Source organism: Drosophila mauritiana, chromosome 3L (assembly GCF_004382145.1).
Source record: "Drosophila mauritiana strain mau12 chromosome 3L, ASM438214v1, whole genome shotgun sequence".
Lineage (NCBI taxonomy): Eukaryota > Metazoa > Arthropoda > Insecta > Diptera > Drosophilidae > Drosophila > Drosophila mauritiana.
In genome coordinates this window covers 135,452-156,013 of record NC_046669.1, presented here as the reverse complement: position 1 = coordinate 156,013, position 20,562 = coordinate 135,452, and the positions used below count along the sequence as shown (strand labels likewise).

At 43.9% G+C, this 20,562-nt stretch overlaps 5 protein-coding genes across 10 annotated transcripts in view; 2 read left to right on the top strand and 3 right to left on the bottom strand.

Annotated features, from left to right (window-relative positions):
• Nucleotides 1–31: 31 nt before the first annotated feature.
• On the bottom strand, nt 32–3,707 carry LOC117141191. Of its 4 annotated transcripts, none has more exons than XM_033304537.1 (5): nt 3,440–3,707; nt 1,466–1,814; nt 1,123–1,406; nt 874–1,064; nt 32–811 (listed from the first exon to the last, which is right to left on the bottom strand). In XM_033304537.1, exons 2-5 carry the CDS (start codon nt 1,796–1,798, stop codon nt 147–149), a joined length of 1,473 nt encoding a protein of 490 aa, XP_033160428.1. In that variant the 5' UTR covers nt 1,799–1,814; nt 3,440–3,707; the 3' UTR covers nt 32–146. The 4 variants fall into 4 exon arrangements, with proteins under 4 accessions (XP_033160428.1, XP_033160427.1, XP_033160425.1 ...); XM_033304536.1 differs by lacking the exon at nt 3,440–3,707 and adding an exon at nt 2,555–2,637; XM_033304534.1 differs by lacking the exon at nt 3,440–3,707 and adding an exon at nt 1,932–2,238.
• Nucleotides 3,708–3,925: 218 nt separating this feature from the next.
• Nucleotides 3,926–5,963, top strand: LOC117141193 (arrestin domain-containing protein 4). Its single transcript, XM_033304541.1, has 4 exons — nt 3,926–4,071; nt 4,697–5,188; nt 5,242–5,424; nt 5,491–5,963. The coding sequence occupies exons 2-4, from the start codon at nt 4,733–4,735 to the stop codon at nt 5,878–5,880; spliced, it is 1,029 nt and encodes a 342-aa protein (XP_033160432.1). The 5' UTR covers nt 3,926–4,071; nt 4,697–4,732; the 3' UTR covers nt 5,881–5,963.
• A 570-nt stretch (nt 5,964–6,533) lies between these two features.
• On the top strand, nt 6,534–7,651 carry LOC117141192 (formylglycine-generating enzyme). The gene has a single exon (XM_033304539.1). The coding sequence runs from the start codon at nt 6,538–6,540 to the stop codon at nt 7,567–7,569; it is 1,032 nt and encodes a 343-aa protein (XP_033160430.1). The 5' UTR covers nt 6,534–6,537; the 3' UTR covers nt 7,570–7,651.
• A 648-nt stretch (nt 7,652–8,299) lies between these two features.
• Nucleotides 8,300–20,562, bottom strand: part of LOC117141188 (breast cancer anti-estrogen resistance protein 1) — a 13,929-nt gene continuing 1,666 nt past the window's right edge. The window contains exons 2-4 of the mRNA XM_033304526.1: nt 15,482–15,625; nt 14,056–14,325; nt 8,300–10,762 (exon numbers count right to left, since the gene is read on the bottom strand). Of these exons, the coding sequence (XP_033160417.1) occupies nt 8,915–10,762; nt 14,056–14,325; nt 15,482–15,625 (2,262 nt within the window). The 3' untranslated portion in view covers nt 8,300–8,914. The remainder of the gene's footprint in view (nt 10,763–14,055; nt 14,326–15,481; nt 15,626–20,562) is intronic.
• LOC117141190 (DC-STAMP domain-containing protein 2) overlaps nt 15,538–20,562 on the bottom strand; it is a 20,839-nt gene continuing 15,814 nt past the window's right edge. For all 3 annotated transcript variants that reach the window (XM_033304528.1, XM_033304532.1, XM_033304533.1), the window contains one exon: nt 15,538–15,625. The gene's annotated coding sequence lies outside the window, so the exon portion shown is untranslated. The remainder of the gene's footprint in view (nt 15,626–20,562) is intronic.

Here is a 20,562-nt window from a genome sequence, read left to right as displayed (position 1 = left end):
CAAAACGATTTTATCCACTAAACTCTCAAGATTTAAACATAACAAAAATTTAATCTCTATTTGGTTAGTTGACACAAATTTGGTACGGATGTTCAAAATACGTTACATGAGATACTTGTATAAAGTCAACCGCTTGTTCTTTTGCATTAAACAAGGGTGCCGAGGTGTTGAATATCCCCTTCTGAAGAAGGTGAAATTGCTTGTCTAGTACCCAATTCTTTTTTTTTTACGCTGGTTGAGGTAGAAGGATCTGGGGATCCTAGAACTTCGAACATTTGCTTGGATATTCCTTTGTCGGGTATTAGTCGATCCGTTAAGTTTTTTTCACTTAGTGCTTGCTGAGTTAATCGTCGATTAAGATGATCTGCCGCAAAGAGTTTCTTAACAACGTGCAGCCAGTTCCCAGCGTGTTGGCTTTGCTGAACCTTTGCACTTGCCTTGCTGCCAGCGACAACATCACCTTCTTGAACGCCTCCAGATACCGTTGTCTCAAATTCACGACTCAAACATTCAAGCACAGCCAGTTTGGCTTTAAGCTGCTCATTGGCCGTGAAAAGTTTTCGTTCCACATGGTGAATATCCGCCACCTGAGCAGCCAACTCTGTGTCGAGTCTTTCGATTTGTAGTAGCACCTCGCTCTTCGTTTGATACGCCCGCTTCACCTGGTATCTACGTACCTTGGAGTGCAGGCTGAGTAAAAGTTCCTCTTCACATTGCAGCTCTTTGTTTACCTCGTGAATCTTTTCCAGCCAGTAAAGCCGGATCTCGTCCTGCATAGTGTCACTATTTAATGCAGTTTGGAAGGTCCTATCTAGGATGACAAGTGTTGCAGTAGCAAATGGATAAGACTATCAGCTTTATCTTCATCCATACCTGACATTGTCCCAAAGTTTCGATCTGCGTTTATCTGGGTCTTTTCTGCAAAAAGTTCCAGGTCTTCGCCCTTTTCCTGGGGCTCATCCAAGTCCTTTAAGTACGTCTCAAGGAGGTAGTTTTTACCCAGCTCTCGCTCCCTCACCTGGTGCTTTTCCTCCTCGATTTTAAGAATCTGTCGATCCTTTTCGCTGCAGAATTGCGCCAATGAAAGTCGGAGATACTCGGACAGATAAAGGGGAAACTTACTGCAACATGGTCATTTGCTGTAGAATGGTTTCATCTTGGGCCAGGATAATGGTAAGCAGGCTCTCATTCGGCGTTAAGTGGTGATTTCTCTGCTGCAGCTTCCGGCTTCTCTTCGAGTGCTTAGTGTTGGTATTGTCTGTGGTCTTAGTGTAGAGAAGCTTGCCCCTCCGCCGGATGCGCATGCTCCGCGAACTGTCTACTGGACTGCCCATTCCACTGTCCTTATCGGTCGTCGGGACTTGCTTTCGACTTGAAGTGCCCAAGTGGCGAAGCTGTAGCTGGTACTGTGTGAAATAAGGTAATTTGAAATGATGAGAATCGTTTTTCTCGTGAAATTATTTACTTCCTCTTTCGGCATTGCGTGAAGGCTGGTTATAACATCAAGGAGCCTGGCACTACTATCCAAATACTCCTCGTAGTGACGCTGCTTTTGGACAATGGCGAACTGCTGTGGAGCGAGTACTTCTTCCTTGCTGAGCACATGTTGCTGGTCAATTTGGTAGCTGATTAACGCGCAGATTAGATCTGCGCAGGTGGTGCTTGAGTCCGCGCCGGATATCCAGTGCTCCTCGCCGTTGACCCAAATGGAAAAGCTTTTTGACTGAGAAGGTATCACGCCTATGGCTTCATCTCCTGGCGGTGGTAGGCTTTGCATCCCGAAGCCATTAGTGGTCATTGTGTCAGCTAGCGCTCTATGGAAGGAGCACAAAGGACAGGGTTAGCCAAAAGAGAACCTTAGATATGCTAATACAGATGTTGTATAAGAATCGTGGCAAACAAAACATTTGGTGTAATTTATGCAATCTAACCGTATGTAAGCAGAGCAGACAATTAGTTAACAGTTCTTCTTTAGAATTAGGCACTCTCTTCGGCTGCGACCGTCACAACGTGTCCATATCGGTAGTTATGAAAATCTGTGGTAACTTGTGTATGGTGCTTCGATTGGACCGGTGATGAACTAGAACCAGCCTTCTCCATGTAAACACTAGGTGACTCATGGAGCGCTGCTATGACTGCCTTTCTTGTTACAATTACAACTTTCTCGCGTTCCACTGGCCCGACCAAAGACAGTTATACGTTTTCGTTGCGAGCCGTGTATTACCAGCGCGCTCGGTATCTTTGCCACAACTGAACCAGTGCACCAAGTCGGACATGGCAGCAGCTCCATTTAAGGGAGAGCGAGCAAGAGAGGTGAAACAAGGCAAGAGCAACGAAAAATATGTCCAAAGCGCTCAGCCAGTGGGGCATGAGGAAGCTTTGCAGGTGTAGCTCTGCTACACCTCTTGTTTTTCTCTTTGAGACTTTACGGTATCGTTGGTAAGTTTATGGAGTGGACCAGCCACTCCCCCTTGGTGATTGATGCTACACCAAGATATTCTCTGCCTTCAGGTCTTGCTTTCGCTATTATTATAAAAGATGGAGATATGCTTACTATAGTTCCTTCAGCGTCGGACTTTTAGAAAAACGATAAACAGAGCTGAGATTCGGAGATCGGTTCGGTGGTGCGCGGAGCAGATTTGAAACCACACTGACTCCAACTCAAGTATACTTAGTTGTTGGCTCCACGAAACTCCGAGCCCAAGCGATTATCATTTTGAACCAAACTAGTATAGACGTCTCTATTCGAAACAAACTAATTTTCAGATACTCTTTACGGTCGAGGCCACAAACGGGAAATCTTTGGAGCCTCGTTAAAATCTCTCTTCGCGGTAAAGACTTGGGTCATTATAAACAACAATTCTCAGCAATTAAGCCAAGAAACATTGAAATGGAAAACTCTAAATGTCACTATTGTAGTTGAGAGAAATCTGAAAAGCTTGGGCAAGTTAAATGCGGAAGTGATTTGTATTCTCTTATAACCATCATAGTCTTTAAAACGATATCGATTTGTATTCTCTTATAACCATCATAGTCTTTAAAACGATTAATTTCTTCAGTCCATATATAGTTTGACCATCGTTGCAACTCTACTCTTTCTAATATTATCACATACTTTTTCTCATACACCTACAGATTTATTTTAATAAAGGTTTCAAGGTATCTCACAGATTTGCCACACGACTAATTTTTTGACTAATTTTCAGGGTATAGCCATAGCTTGCCACAGGCTGCCGAGCCATTCACCTATGCGGTTTTCGCAGCCAGTGATAGTTTACTTGGCTTTTGGCCTTTCATTTTCATGAGCTACAGTTGAGGTTCTTCGATTTGGGTACCTTAAAACAACACATAACCGGTATGAAATGCATGCATAATGCATAAATGTGTGCCACTTAATGTATTTTAGTCTGCACACGATTTGTCGACTGTGGATACATACCTGTGAAATATGGGCTTGGTGTTGGAAACACAGATTTATTTTCTAGGTGCAACCGAGTAGCACAAGATACACCTGCTGCGCTAAAGCGCGGTGACTCTGCGAGCATTGCCAAATTATTAGCAAATTCCTCCTATAATCGATTCAGTTTAAACAGCTTAGCCAAATTGGTGGGTTAGCCGTTGAGGTGACAATTTGGTTCTCATGTTGGTTTGGTCTTTTGTTGTCTGTGGTGGCGTTCGGGTTTTTTCCGTTTGAATTTATTCAAAAAGTATCCGCGCTATGCATATCCTGTAAGCCCGCTGGAAAGGTAAATGTATTACATGAACGCAAAAGTTAGTAAAAACAAAAGCGGGCATTATTATTGGCATTACGACATCAGCTGGCTCCGGCTGGGTCTCTCTCAAACGATACCTCGCAAAAACGCGCTCAAAACAAGTTTTTCTGTCGAGTTCTCGTCCGCAAACTGATGCATGACGACGACGACGACGGCGATCAGTTGCCAAACAAACGCTAGAGAGCGTGGACGAGATCTTGCCAAACGAATAGCGCTCAAAGGCAGAACGGGTTGAATCGGTTCGGTTTGGACTGGATTGGTGTTCCAATCTGGCCAAAAAACACCTTTGTGTGTACAGGTATTTGAAAAGCGATCATTATTTCAAGTGCGCCCACAGCGATGTTGAGAAAACAATTGATCTGTTGTGGATAAAAACAAAAATGTTGAACAATTTGAATGTGATTCTTCCAATGGCAGTGTACGGTTATCCGCTTTCTACTAGGAAATTACGGCAGTTTCCTCTTCGGTTTCTGTTTCCCAATCAGCAATCCTCAACATTGTCACCAGTGCACAAAACAGGCTTGCCGACAATGGCAGTTGCAGCTTACGCTTTTGGTAAAGATGTACATACTGGAGTCTGGCCCAAAGTTGTAGGCGCGGGCGTGACACGGCCGACATGCTTTATGAGCCGACCTTGCAGTGGATGCTTAAGTGTTCGGGGCTTTCGTGCTGCATAGTTGTGCACGCAGCCATCTCTTGGCCGTACGAAACTGGTTTTGCCTTCTTTGCCCGCCGAGATGCTACCCACATAAATATGCAAACAAGCGCCGTATGTATGTGAGGCCAGTCCGTAGTACATGGTCTCAGCAGACCTAGCCAGCTATGACGGATAAGTTGTCATTAACCATATCGTAATAACGCGTGCGGAGCGGGTCAAATATTTGGCAACCTTGTTCTAACGAATTTTGTTGGTTTTTCCTTAGGCATACGGATGAAATCGACAACAAAACAGAGGCACGATGCCGCGCAAGCTGCTTAAATTCCTTATCATCTTCGACAACACTTCCCTCCTGTACTTCCCGGGCCAGTTCCTCTCCGGACGGGTTCTAATCGAATTGCAGGACGAGACACCTGCTTTTGGACTTCATTTTCATGTGGTAGGCGAAGGGGTGGTGCGCAACGGGCGCCGACAGGAGAGGACATACGACAAGGAGAACTATATCGACTTTCGGATGCGACTTCTGGGGGACGTAGACCAAGGAGGTCCAGCCATACTCTCGCCAGGAATTCACAGCTTCCCTTTCAAACTCGGCTTGCCGCTGGGTCTGCCATCTACATTTCTCGGTCGGTATGGCTGGATTCAGTTCTACTGCAAGGCGGCGCTCCGCGAGAACAATGGTATTATCCACAAGAACCACCAGGTCTTTATTGTGATGAATCCCATCGACCTAAACCTTGAAAAGCCCATCTTAGCAGTAAGTAGCTTTTAAAATCCTGTTTATAAAAACTAACCTTTCGCCTGACTCAGCAACCGTTCACCTGCGAAGTGGAGCACAAGCTAGGCGTCGTCTGCGTTGGCGGAGGTCAAATAAAATGCAGAGTGTCCCTTGATCGCGGAGGGTATGTGCCCGGCGAGAATATTCTGGTCACCGCATTCATATCCAACTACAGTAATGTGTCCATTAAACGGACAAAGGCATCCCTCACGGAGGTCGGTTTCACTTTCAAGTGGCTAGTTACAATTCATTCATCTTGAACTGATTTGAATTTTATTTAGACCATCGAGTATTTGGCGCGTGGGAAGGTGGTGCAAACGGAAAAGCGGGAGCTGGCTGTCTTAGTTCGTGGCAAGATCCGTCCGGGGGCCAAAGACGAGTGGCACAACGAGCTTTATGTTCCACCCCTGCCGCCGACCAATCTGCATGGCTGCCACCTCATCAAAATATCCTACGACGTCTTCTTCGTAATCGAACCCAAGTCCATGGAGAAGGAGATTAAGCTACAGCTTCCTATCGTGCTTGCGACGTACCCCTTTCGACACTCCGGCGATGCGGTCAATGCCAACACCTGGCCGGAATCGGTGCTTAAGCCGGACACGCACACCCACTATCCGTCCACCCTACCCATATTCCGGCCCTGGCTGCACGAGAAGCCTAGCGAGGCATAGTCCCAGCTTTTAGGATTGCTGTGTATCATAACTTGTTAAGACCGATTTGCGCCATACAACAATTTAAACTTATTTAACTCATACTTAACTTTTTTAATGTTTCTGGTCCTTGCAATTGTGGTACTTCTGTCCCCAAAAATTTGTTTCATGATTGAAGAATATCATTTATTTATGTTTTCTATAACAAATACAAACGAAAATTAACATAAAGAACAGACTTTGATAAATTGTAAGTAGCTCATAAACATAACTCTTTATAAAGCCAAAATATTGTGGGTTACATATTATTAATTTGGTAACACTACCCTCATTAAACGTCTAACTACTGTTAAATGGTTATTATCTTTAATAACATATTTATTAAAAAGTTAGATTTGTAAAAAGTGGTAATAATAATACTTCTATGAAACTAGGCCACAGACATGAAGCATACTGTTCAAAGAATGTGGATGCCTTCTGAGTTTTCTGTTCGGTGGTACTTCTAAATCACAAACTTAAAAAATATTTAGAGATCCACAAGATTTTTATTATGGCGATTAACTTTTTTTGTAATTTTTTTCTTGTATTCCCCAAAGTATGGTGCAAATGCTGAAAACGCTGCAGCCTAAATTATGCTATACAAATTCGCGGAATTGAGTATTGATTCTAAAACTAAAAATGGCCACACTGCTCGTTAAGATGACAACAATTACAATACTCCTCTTTATTTGGATAATTTTATTCAATGACGTTACCAGCGACTGTGGCTGCCAAAAGTTCGACCGGAAGACCACGGATACGCGGTCCATTTCCGGACAAGTGTGCCAGAAACGAGCACAGGGTGCACACAGCCACTACCGGGATTACTATGGCGAACTGGAGCCAAAGATTGCGGACATGTCACTTCTTCCGGGAGGCACGGTTTACATGGGCACCGACAAACCGCATTTTCCGGCCGATCGCGAGGGTCCGGAAAGGCAGGTCAAGCTGAAAGACTTCTACATCGACAAGTACGAGGTTTCCAACGAAGCTTTTGCGAAGTTTGTTCTGCACACCAACTACACCACGGAGGCTGAGCGATATGGCGACAGTTTTCTGTTCAAGAGCCTTTTGAGCCCATCCGAGCAGAAGAACCTAGAGGACTTCCGAGTGGCGAGCGCTGTCTGGTGGTACAAAGTGGCCGGCGTGAACTGGCGACGTCCAAATGGCGTGGACAGCAATATAGACCACTTAGGCCGACACCCGGTAGTGCACGTATCGTGGCGCGATGCTGTGGAGTACTGTAAGTGGGCCGGCAAGCGGTTGCCCAGCGAGGCGGAGTGGGAGGCGGCTTGCAGGGGCGGCAAGGAGCACAAACTGTTTCCCTGGGGCAACAAGCTGATGCCAAGGAACGAGCATTGGCTGAACATCTGGCAGGGAGACTTTCCCGATGGCAACCTGGCTGAAGATGGGTTTGAGTACACCAGCCCGGTGGATGCCTTCCGACAGAATATGTACGACCTGCACAACATGGTGGGCAACGTGTGGGAGTGGACGGCAGATCTGTGGGACGTAAATGACGTTAGCGATAATCCAAATCGGGTCAAGAAGGGCGGTTCTTATCTGTGTCACAAGTCTTACTGCTACAGGTACAGGTGCGCTGCACGCTCACAGAACACAGAAGACAGCTCGGCCGGTAACCTGGGTTTTCGGTGCGCCAAGAATGCGTGAGTTGTCATCGTGTCATTCCGCACAGCTCTTTCTCCTTTTATAATATATTTAATACAAATACATCAAATTAGCCGAATATAAAGACTTTCATTTACTTAATATTAGGGAAAGCCCTCCACCAACCACCTTCTGGTACTTAAAAAATAAACTGAAGACGAGAGAAGTCGTCGTTTCTCTAGTAGGCGGAACCGGCTGTCATTTATGGGAAGTTTATATGAACATTTAAAAGAAATCAGTTTTATGTTCAGCCATGGGACACACACCTTGCAACATAAATTTAAATAGGGAAAATAAGGCTTCATTTGAATAACTTAAAGTTCATACATATTCAATAATGATTTTTTTATTAAAATTGTTTCACTAAAAACTTCACGAATAAATTTGTATCTCAAGTGTAACAAACAAGGATTTATTTACATTTTTTAAATACGAGTCTATGCCAATTTTCTACGCACAAATTTTTGCACATGTCGCAGGAGCCGGTAGCCGGCTTACTGCGTTTTCCCCACAGTCTGTCCTTGACCAGATAGTTGCACCATTCCTTCGAGTGACGGTATGTCGGTATATTTATCGAGAGCTTCAGTAATTGGAAGTGTTGGAGTATGCGGGAGGAATTGGGAATGTTAAATATTGATGTGTAAATCAGTGTGATCAGTTGTGTTCAGTAGTCCCAAGAAAAAAGTCAGGTATGTATACCCATTTATTGGAAAAATATAACCAAACTGTTGAGTTCAGATTTCAATATTTTAAGGTTTATTGTTATTTTATTCGAAGTCTTTAGTTTATTGTTCATATTACATACTAATTTCTTGGTTGTTTACGATTTATATGTGTATGCTTGTATATCGCTGACTGTAGTTGCCTTGGAGCAATTCAAAATGTTGAGGGTAAATCTTTCAGATTCTGACTATGCAAGTATAATAATGCGTGCTTATCCTAGGCAGATGTTTATGTGGTGGTACGGCTAAGTTTATGCTCTAGAGTATACAAAACTATGCTGAAATGCTTCACTGATACAACATTGCTAGTGGACATGACGGGGGCTTGGGAATACGCTAATTTACATCTTCCTATGTACAATATCGTAACTTATACTTGCCAGAACCTGAGTTCTGGCAGGGATGGCGATCGGGCGATTGTGGCTGTGGTGCTGTGCATTTTCAGATGTTTTGCTCAAAATATCACAATGCTAAATATAAGCGGCAATTGGCGCTTGGTTGCTGATGCCAGGATATGTCGATGTCAGATACACATGCAATGCATATGCTACATCTACCAAACCGCGGACAATGCTGGAAGACCTGGCTACACGACTCTCAACTAATACTGGTTGGCTGAAATCCATTCATGCTCCCACTCCCGCCGCCGTCGACAGATGAACTGCCTGCAGCATGACCGCCTTGAGTTCCCGGGCTAGGTTGTTGATGTGGACCACCGAATCGACCATCTCCTGGACTGCACTACCGCTGGGGAAGTGGGCTGCCGCCTTCTTCGACTTCAAGACGCAGGTTTTTAGGGCTTCCGAGAGGGCGTTGGTGCAGCGCAGGATTTTCTCTCGTAGCGCCTCCTTCGAAATATTTCGGTAAACGTTGTCGCCTATGGTCACCAAGTTGTGGGCGCTCACGACCACAAACTTTCCGTATGCAATGAAGAACTTGGGCGGCTGGTTCTTTTCTACTGTCTCCAGGAAGGAATCAATGGCCTGCATCAAGTTTCCCATATGAGTAGAGATCTGTTGGGCGTAGTAGCGCACCAGCTTCTTGTCTTTGTCGGTCATCTCTGGCGACTTGCAGGGCGTACTAGGTGTCGTGCGCGCCGTGGGCGTGGTTGGAATTGATCCAGACCCAGCGCCCATGGCTGAACTCTCAGCAGTCCGGATAACCGTATCGAACTGCGTTTTCAGGTCGGCGGGAATAGCCTCACGCAGCACCTCGTTTTTCCTGGCAGCTGCATCCTTTGACTCAAAGGCCACATAGTCGTAGTCCTCTAACCATTCAGCGCTGCCCCGACTGCCCTCTAATACTCCGGTTCCTGAGCCTCCGTTGTGACCCACCGTCAACTGCCGCTTAAAAAGTAGCGAGGCGTTGCCCTGGATGAAACTGGTGGTTGAGCGCACGTCCTCGGTGAGCGTCTGGGCACAAACCATCAGTTGGTCCAGTGCGTCCGGGGGTCGACAGCCGTGCTTCTCGTCGCTTCTGGCCAGCTGATCTACGGACCAGGCTCCCTGTGCATCGAGGGATTCGGAAGAGTCGTGAATCAGCTTGTTGGCATCTCGCAAAGCCCGCACCAAGGGTCGCAGCTTGAGGGCCAGGTTTCGGTCCTCCGAACGCGTGGCGTTTCCCAGGGCTCCCTCCCCGAATTCTGCCAGGTCGTGGAGGGTTGTGCGCAGACGCAGAGCGGCCAGCTTCAGATCCATGATGGCCGGCTCGAGTTGAGTGCGGGTGCGCCAATTGGGTACTACGAAACTTAGCAATCGATTTATGGCGGCAGTAGTCTGCAGTTGCAGCTTTGCGAGTGTTTCTAGTGCGGAGGAGAGCTCTAGAGGCAGTTCTTTGGTAGTGCTGACGGTAGGGGGTGTGCACAGCACCCGCGGAACCTGCTCCTGCAACGGAGGCAGCGGAAAGTCGTAGGTCAGCCCACTTTGTTGACGGCGCACAGGAAGCGGATTTCGGCGAGGGATGTCGTAATCCGGCATGTTGGCCAGCGAGGAACGGTTCGAGCTGGAGAAGCTCAGAGAGAGGCTGTCGCTGGTCAGCAGTGAGGAGGCGGAGCTGCTTGGCGTCATCTGTGACATTTGCTGCTGGAGCTGGTTGCTGCCTAGGATCAGGGGTCGTGGCACATCGTAAGACTCCTCCGCAATAGATGCGGCCACGCTCTTGAGTGTCTCAAAGCGGGCGCCTAGGCTGGAGCTGGAGGTCGTTGTGGAGCTAGAAGACTTCGGAAGACCGCTTCTGGGACTGTCATAGTTCAGCGGAACGGGTGTAGCCGGCTTGGGTATGTCATAGGTTTCGAACTCGCTGCCACTTCCGTTCTGGCGAGGACTAGGCATTATTGCAAAGTTCTGGTAGATGCTTTGGTTGCTATAGATCTGCTGCTGCGGCGTGCTGGGCGCGGCTCTTGCTCCAGATCCAGTCGCTGATCCTGGCGAGTAATTGTAGATGTATACATCACCGTGTCGCTGTGGTGTGATTACCTGCAAGTGAAGAGCATTAGAATAATTTGGTTTAACTCCCTTTACGTGGTTTAATTCAGTTATTCGACTGTAAGTACACCGCCCTACACACCCCACACTGCCAGCTAAGTGGCTTATTGATTTTCCTCTACTATGCATCTGGCAATTTAAAAAAAAAGTACTGAGGCAGTCGTAGAACATGGAATACATTCGGGTGTGGCACTCACTATTTTGGGCCCTTCCTCCGCCTCTTCTGCTTTCACATCTTACTTAAATGTACTATAAAAATGGTCTATACAATTGAAAATTCCAGCTTGGAAAACCTTGTCGTCGGAAGGCGAAAATTTGACTGCGATTGCGAACCAAAGATGACTGAGTAGGGTTGTGGAAGTCGGGAAAATGACAGGGAAATTGTATCGGGCATGCGCAATGACCGTTTAGGATATGCAGGGGAATTCAAGCTGTTCAGTGTCAAGGCAATGGACGGTAAGTCCAAAATGTCCAATGTAAAATAAATCAATTCCGCATACAACTTCGTTTTATTTTACTTTATTAATTTTTATAACTTTGATGAGGCAGGATCAGTCCTACGTCCTTAACGCGATTCGATTCGGTTGAACCTATAGTTCAACAAAATGTCCTCTTACATGACCAAATAAATTCAAAGAGCAGCTGCTGTCCAGGATAAGGATCCGAAAGGATATCACTTTCTAATCAGCGGGTAACGGTCAGGGCAGCTGAGACCAGGCTAGTCGTCTAGCGGAATTTGGAAAGACAACTAGACAACTAGACAACTAGACCTATAAGTAGGCCTACCTCAAAAACTGAAATGGAACGTGGCTCAGCAGGAGCTGTGTATTGTCTTTATATGACCCACGTTTTGGGAATCTTTTCCCCTTCCTTTTGAGTGCCTTTTCCTGCTGGTAATTTCCTCTTTGTTGTGCCTTAGTGAATGTTGTGCCTAATGAACAACTTTGCCAAGGCAAACATCAGAGTTTTCAATATAATTAGCGCATGTGGGTAGCCGATTGGGTTGGGCTGTCCAACAAAGACATAGCATTAAAATCCGGCCACCAAGCGGTCTTCTTTCCGTCTGTCGTTCAACTTTCCCTAATACAATTGCATCTTGATGGCCTGCGCTTCGAATACCCCGCGTGCTATGCGTAATTCCAGATACTGGGAGTGTAAAAAGTGTCATGTTTTATGTTCTTGTTTAAATTCCAAACCTGGATACAGTAGCGAGCCCGAGATTATCATCTCCACGGTTTCCCAGCTCGTTCCTTGCATTTCAATGTTCCCTTAGTATGTTTTGAGTTCTCCGCGGATCATTCCATTTCTTCCTGCCCCCGTCGCGGTTCAATTAAAATCGTATCATTTTGTCACGTACGAAACGAAACAAAGAATCAACATTTCTTTACCGAATGACAATTAGACAGCGAGTTATCTTTTCCGAAGGGATACGCAGGGAAAACTACACCGTCCGTCTCAGGTGAGAATCGACCTTGTTTGGATGCTAACCGGTGGAGGTTATTTTTCCGCTTTTGCAATGAATCCGGTTTGCTGTACCAATCGAAGCGATCGGTAGTCTTCGAGTTTCCCCGACTTTGGTCACGCACAAATCTCCTCAGAATTGAATGAAATAAAAAAGAGTTTTTGTTGTCGCTTTGACTGCATTTTTAACCATTTTTGGGCAGTAAAACAAAAACGACATATTTTGCTCAAAGGTAAAGTCTCTTTTGTGCTTGTTTTGGATCTGACCATAAATCTTCATTGGCCATTGCCCGAACCAGTGCATTTGGCAACCTGACTCGGCTTCGTTTGGCTTTATGCTCGGTGCGTGACAGAGGTGGATAAAGTTTTAGGGGATAGACGGAGCGATGGAGCTTTGGAGCGGCAGAGCTGGCGGTATGTGGGCTCAAGGAACTCGAAATTGTCACACAGTCTGACGACGGCTGCCATCTAACGGTTCGAGCGAGTTTCCATGCCAGCCATAAAGTGTAAATACGAGTATGTGGGATGTCCGCAATAGAAGAATCTGAGAAACACTGCCCAACGATTGTGCAACGCTGTGCTCGAGACATTTCCGTTCTCGATTGACTCGAGGAATGTCGCTAAAGTTTTGTTTGCGTAATTTACACTTTACAAATTCACCTTTATCGATGTTTGTTTATGACTAAAGTCTTGTCAAACCTCTTCAGTTGTCGGAGCATTTCAATACAGCGATTCTGAAACACGCCAATGATACATCACACCAAATAGGAATGTCTGCCCCTACAGCAACCGCATTATCGGTCAAGTGCATGTTTGGAGCCATCCTCCACATGCCTCTCGACGCCTTCAAGTGAAAAATTCGTGTGATGAGATTTTTTGAACTCAATAAAATTGAACACAACTCGAACAATAGGGGCTTTGGGTATTTAGTGCAAGCCTTTTATGGGCAAAAGGTTTCTCCAAATCTATGCATCCGTCAGCAAATCTACCGACGCAATGTACAGTGGGCCGGTCAAATCGCTGGCTCTCCTTCTCACCGACTTTGAATTTATGGTTTTACTTGCCTCCAGTTAAGATTGATAGCTGCCGATAATACGAGAAAATGTTTACGACTCTGTAATTTTAGTTTCATTTTATTTGATTTGCCTACGAGTCGATCATTCAGCGACTATGCTGAGAAAGCGAAAGTTTCTCCAAGAGTATTATCGCCCATGGATGTGGGCGTCGTTCGAGGTTTCCAAAGGTCATGAAGCTCTATGGATGCTATTGGTCACGTCGGCCAATTAGTTCATTATGCCCATTTAATAGATAATCACTTCCTGTACTGAGATCTTCATGGACAACACTAAACACCTCAAGTCTGTAGTCGTGCTTCTTCTATGCTAAATTGTTTGTTTCCTTCAATTTGCTAATCAAATGGAATCAAAGTGAAAGAAATGCAAATAAAACGCATGTCCAGCTGACAAATTGTCAAATTTCGAGTCGATTGCAAAGAGGAAACCAGTTGGACAGCTGCAGACCCCTGCGAAACCAAGGATCAGCTCTCGCAACTCTCATTAATTGCACAATTACGACACGCAGTTGTCGTGGAAAAAGCAGGGCATTGCACTCCTGGAGATGCAGATGGATGAGCGATGGAGCCGCAGGAGCCGAGAAATTACTTTCTTTTACTTTCCTGACAAATAACATAATTCAGTAGCCGCAAGAGGACGTTAAATTTGCAAAGAAACGAAATCAATTAAGATGCACTTCCTCCCGATTGCTTTCCATCAAAAAGGCTAACGGAGCGGTAAATGGATAAGTCATGAGGACGAGCAACATACCTTTGTCGGCGAGGCGTGCCACGATCTCCTCGAGACGCGAGACGCCGACTCCGCTCCGAGTCCACTACTAGCCCCTCCCGAATTGGAGTTTGAGGACGACACCGCGCTGATGATGGAACCGTTCTCGTATATCTCCGCCGAGCAGATGGAGCTGTCCAGCGTGGCCGTGCTGGCAGCCAGGGACGGAATTGGAGAACTGGCCGGCGAGGGAGAGAAGCATCCCGAGTCGTACGAGTTCAAGACGCGCAACCGGTTGCCCGGGCATAGACCCTGAAATATATTTAGAGCAAAGAGAATATGTTTAGTTGAATTATTATTTAGTTTAAGTGTTAAATAAAAAGTTTCCTATAACCACAAATAGTAACCCCATTTTATAGTTTTCTCATAACAAAACATTTATACGCTTTTTTTTGAATAAAAGCTCATCGATGCCAATTGATTTTGATTGGTTTTTTATCAACCGACCTTATGAATTATTAATTTATATGCATATAAATTAATGGACACAATGTGTTTAAAAAAATTTAGTAAAAAGAATGTCGTGCGTGCTTTTAATTGGACGGCTAATTTTTTATACTCGCCCGACTCACATTCTAAATGCAAGTTTTGACAGAAATTCGTGCGATTCTCCTAAAACTCAAAGTCAACAGAAAATCTTGCCAACATCTGTTTTAGCTAAAAGTGTGTGCCGAAAGTTGATTTCGCTTTTTGACACAGTTATTTATGTTGCTGTTAATATTTATGCCACACGTTGTTGCTCTTGTCGGCACTCAATTGACCATTTTTGGGTTAATTGTTTCCATTAAAAGGCTCGGCTACTTTTTAATTAGCGACAATTGCCCGACATATGTATAACGTACCGCTATCGCGTTCATGTTCCCATATCTCACCCAGCACTTCTGATTTCCACTTTGATATATGTTTTGACACCATCGCCGGCCGGCCCCCACACAAACGAGATTTTTAAAGTGGCGCCAATTCAGTTGTTAATTAAAAATTGCTGTCGATAGACGTGCAGAAAATGTAAAATTTTCCACAACTTTGAAATGTAATCGCAATCCGCAGAAAAAGCTAAAAGGCTTCTATCTCTTTAACCAGCTCATAATGTTGTGTACACCTGGTAATGCCAATGGCCCAGTTCGTGTGAGATATGTGGCCAACTGATGATTGCTATTGCGACTACATTCACAATAAGGATGTAAAACTTGAAATGTATAAGAGCAGACTCCTTGTTGGTTATTTTTGCATGAAGTGCCATTACCTGGGCTCGTGTAGACCCAAACTAATAACAAATCATGAAATTTAGGCAGTGGAATGAGAAACAAAAGCCCGGCATTTATTAACTCAATGCACCTACATATATGCCACCTATATGTATATGCCTTCTAGCCTGTAAGGAGAAGTGAAATTAGAGGACGCAACTCACCTGTCGGTTGCGCAGAGAGCAGAGCCACCAACCTTGGAAGCCCTCCGTGTCCTGCTCAAGGACTGTGAGGATGTCGCCCTTCTTGAAGGGCAGCTCGTCCGACGTGTCCGCATAATTATCGTAAATGGCCTTGGCGTAAAGTTTCTGCAAATAAATCAGCGGAACATTCAATATTTAAGAAGGTTACTAATGGGGCACAATTCGCAGGATTTTGTTCTGCGTGCTATCTAAATAAAGCCGTTGTTATGCAAGCCAAACACTTTTGACGGAATTTCAAAGACGCAGCATCGTCTCACCAGCCACTGACCCTTTCAGCAGACCGAACTTGACGCTGGCTGTCATTATTCATAAGAAACTTCTCTCCTGATCGCTGTTTTTAGCATGATTTTCGTGTTTCTTTTGCCATAAAATTTGCAAATGTTTTGCTGCTACCACGTTTAAAATGAACGCCAAAAGTACAGAGAAACCGCAAAAGAAAAGGCAGAAACAATGCGATTTGGTTTTTTTTTATTTTGGGATTCGGCTTAGTTGGAATTTCAGGTCAACTTTTTGCTGGTTCGCATTTGTGCGATTTTGGGGTTGCGATTTAACAGCCGTGGCTGAGGGAGAATCAAGGTAAATCGTAAAAAGATAATACTAGCCTCCCAGAATCACAAGATATCTTTCTTTCAATTTGCTTTTGGCCCTAAATTGCTGAACACGACTGTATACCTTTCAGATAAACTTTTAGCTCAATGAATGTGTGTACTTGCCTCTGTGTAAGTGCACGTATCTGTGTTTGCCGCGGGTTTGGCAAGTTACTTTTTATGTCGCCACTGAATTATACGAAAATACAAAACGAACGTTTGAGCTCTGAAAACAACCACAGAAAACAAAAGAGCCATGCTGCTGCCTCCCGCTTCAAGTTCATCTTTAATCCATACACATAAGACATTTGGACGTCCACAGGCCGATTCGATTAGACTCTAGATGAAAGTTTTTGCAACCCCATACAAATTAAACAGCCAAAGCGGAACCCCAATTGTTTCCTGTGTAGAAGAAGTGAAAGAGGGCGAGGAAGCCAGCAATTACAATATCGAGCGTTCAATAGCCGCTGAACTTTCAACCCGCTGCTCAGGTACGATATGAATGCTTGTCCGTGTGTACCGCCACAACTTCTGTTTACGTACATATGTATGTGGTTAGGTAGTTTTAAAACCCGTTTTACCAGGCGACGGATATTCTACTTTTCTATTTCGAAAGCGCTATGGATGCGTTCAAATGTCAAAAGGAAAATGAGCGCACCGACGAAGTGACACTGGAACGCAATGTCTTGTCCAAACAATTCAAAACCAGGTCCAATGCTTTCTGGGCTGGAGCAGACAGATCCACATTTACACAGCCGTAGATCACTAAATGTTAGGATCGAAAACGGCTTAGTGCTCTCTTCGCTACCATATCGCCATTTTACTCGACATTTGACACAGCGCTAATTGAAGAGGCAAATAGTTAGAGTACACAATTAAAAGATTCAAGTTCCGCCTGCAAATAAAGCCCATTTCTGTTTTGTGGCTTGAGGGTAACAAGAAATTTGGCCTTTTCAGTTGTTCGTCTAGCACCTTTAATTGTTTGTGGAATTTCTCGGCAATTGAAATGAAACAGATCCATTCCCTAGACATGTTCAAAGTCACCGAAAAATATTTATTTGATTAAATTAAAAGTAATGAAATAAAATGTGTGCATGTTGTTTGTTGTCTTAAATGTTTTGACAGTCTGCATGACGAACCACAGCCAAAAGCATTATTGAGGCTTAATTCGATGCTTTAAAGAATAATCAAAGTTGGCCAAACAAACTTAAGTTTAATGCTTTATGTATTCCACATTCGATTACCCAGACTCAGCAATTCGCTTGCAAACCTTTTCTCCATTTGGTTGGGGCTCATATCAGTATAAGTCTCTCAGAGAGAGAAAAATTCGTATTTCGCCCGCTTTACTGACAAGATGACAATTTGTTTTCATTCTACGCTCTCAAGAGACTATTGACCACATTAGAGGAAATGTGATTCTTTAGTACTGTTTATCCAATTAATGACGATGGCTTGATAATATTTCGAATGGTAATGCGTTCCGTATTCGGCATTCGACCCAGCCCTCCAAATGCTGATAAAGTGCCAATATTCTTAAGTCAAACATTGGCTTGCGTGACAGATAATACTTTTATCAATTTTAATTAACGAAATTTGTTCAAATAAAAGAGGAACACGACCAGGCCTCTAGGGCAATCCTGAAAATTTTGAAGGTGAATACTATGTAAGGTCTTGGAGCTTAATTATTGAAAGAATTTAACAGTTCTGGAAAAATGCCATAAGAACTTCATTTCTAATCGCCCAGTTATCTAGTTTTGTCATTTTTTAACGCTTTCAAAGGGACTCTTGACTTTTACTAGGGTTATGACTGGCTTAAGGTTTTCTAAGAAACGGGGAGTTTCAGTCAGCGGATAATATTACACATTTTTCTTGGTCAGTAATAAAACGCCATATGCCGCGTTGAACTGGTTTCCGTTTGCGAAAACAAACAAAATATTTACTGCTCTCGCGGCGGCCTTTTCGACACATTTCGTCAGCTCGTTCTGCGCCAAAAATAAAAATAATTTAAAAAAAAAACTGAAAATTAAAGCAAAACTATAAAAAAACAGCATGAAGTGCGGTGTGATAATAAAAACTCAGAGTCGGCCAACATGGGCAGGGAAACACGTTCCGGATGGAGATTGGGTCGAAATCGGTGTGCCATTGACGGAGAGTTGCATTGACAAGTGCACGATGGGCGACTGAATGTAGCCCACCCGCCACATGTCACTCTGGTTTAGCAGATTGGTCAATTGCAGTTCGCACTATGAGTAACTCGAGTTCGATCTGAGCATTATGTCCGCAACTCGAGCAAATTTATGGTGCTACACTAAAGTTTAGTCGATGATATTGTTGATTGATATTTACAAAACATACGCAAATTCATCAAATTCGACAGCGAAATATGAGTCACAACTTAGGTGGAAAGGCAAATTTCCGACTTAAGAGCAACGACTGTAGGTAAAATGAATGCCGAATATAAAGCGATATAACGCAACAAAGAAAAATGCGTTAAAACAAAATATGAACTGTTGACTTTATATATTAAAGAACAAATAACACGGAATCCACACAAATTATTGTCGACCTTCGCAGCAATTAAAGTAGAATACGAAAAAACGTTGCAAAATTACTTCCACAGGAAAAGATAAAAAGCCCGAGCAGTTAGCATTCAATTGCGGCAAATGAATCAGCCGAACAAACATAAGGTTACTGTTGTAGTTTTGTACATATATTTTAACGGCTCAGAATTTGTATTTAATGAATTGTTTTCGATGTACACTTAAAAAAGGAAAAGAAAAACAGAACTCCGTCAATAATTTTTTAATGCTAATCAAAAAAAAGATTAATCATTTGTTAAAGTAAATATAAGCCAAACATTATATTATAAGAAATAATCATAAGGTTTAAGGGTAAATCTCAATAATAAACGGACGGACAGACGGACGGGTCCAGGTCAATATAATATATGGAAAAAATGTAATTTATTTGTTTATGCACTAATTAAATTCCAGTCGCCTCTCAACAAATTTCCAAGATGTATTTTAGGAACTTCCCACATTAACTGACAATCAGGTCGGAGAAATACCCCGGACGTGACTCATGCTCGAGGAATTCAGTTCGGTGTCTGGCGGCTATTGCTAAATTCCACTTTTCTTCTAACCAGTTTCAAGAGGGGCATCCGCTCGAGAACTTTTGTTAGTGCCTTGAACTTATCGTGTCAGCTTTTGGAAAGTGTATCGTATACATTAGTGTCTATAATAGTTTTTAAACCGATTCATGATGGATTACGTTCTGGATTAATGCTAGGCCTTGTTCTGTGCATGTGGCGCGCGCAATCCAACGATCGAAAGTGAGAAGAGGGATGACATTTCGGAATGGTAACATAATAATAGTCTGCGTAAACTGAACTGAACGTAACTCAACTCGAAGCAAAAAAAAAAAATGATCAAAAGCGAAAGTTTTCTTCTCTGCTGGCTGTGTATTTTCAGTCGATATGATATGACATAGAATGCACTCTGTCAAGTGAGGAAATTTTCATGGTATATTCCTCTGCCATAGTGTTCTTCTTGAAGTTTTCCCTATGAAAACTCTTTGAGCTTTTTCCAATCAGTCACCTTCAGTCGACCTCTACGGCCTTAAACTTGCCACATTCGTCAACATCCATCGGAACCTGTTGGACAATTTTGAATTCAAAAATGTTTGCACAAGCTGAGCGGTAAAGTTAATAAGCTGGTTTACGAACTAGCGAGTCTTACACTGCGGTGTAAGTGTCTGGCGAATAGATATTAATGCAAATGAGCTCGCAAAACACTCAACGCTTCTACCCCAACACCCCCCTCCCATCATGACACTTTGTGTTCTGGTGCTGTAATTGTAATTAAGCTTAAAATTAAACAAACAACAACTGCTAATTACAAGAGTCGTGTCTCAGACATGGTCACTGGCACTATAATAGGCAGATCCTACGTCCCGAAGGCAGAGGATACTCGTTCTTGGCCTTACAGTCGCTGACACAAAGTATCACGTAATTGATGGAGTGCCGCGAGGCAGGTGGACCATCTGCATCCATCACGTGCACAGACTCACAGCAAAAGAGGCACAGGTGAGATTAAAATAAATGTGCTCCAAATGCGCACAAATGCGACAAGTAATTGACGCTCGCCTAGACTGGCTCTGGGGATCTGGAGGAGGCCTATGGTCCCACGAGCTTCTCAGCTTAGATTTCAAAATGCAAACAGCGAAAAACATCCGCAGATGGGTTTATGCGTTATTTGGCCTTGCATCAGAATTCTGTGAAAGACTTCGCAGTAGAGATGGGTTAGTATATGAGGCTGGGTCTAAAAGGCGAAGACTAAGGAGTCTTCTTCCGGAGACCCTTAACGCAATTTCATGGATTTGTGATTAGTTCAATCCATAGCCCAATCAATCTTAAGCGTGTCACGATGTCATCTCTAGGATTGGAACACAAAGGGT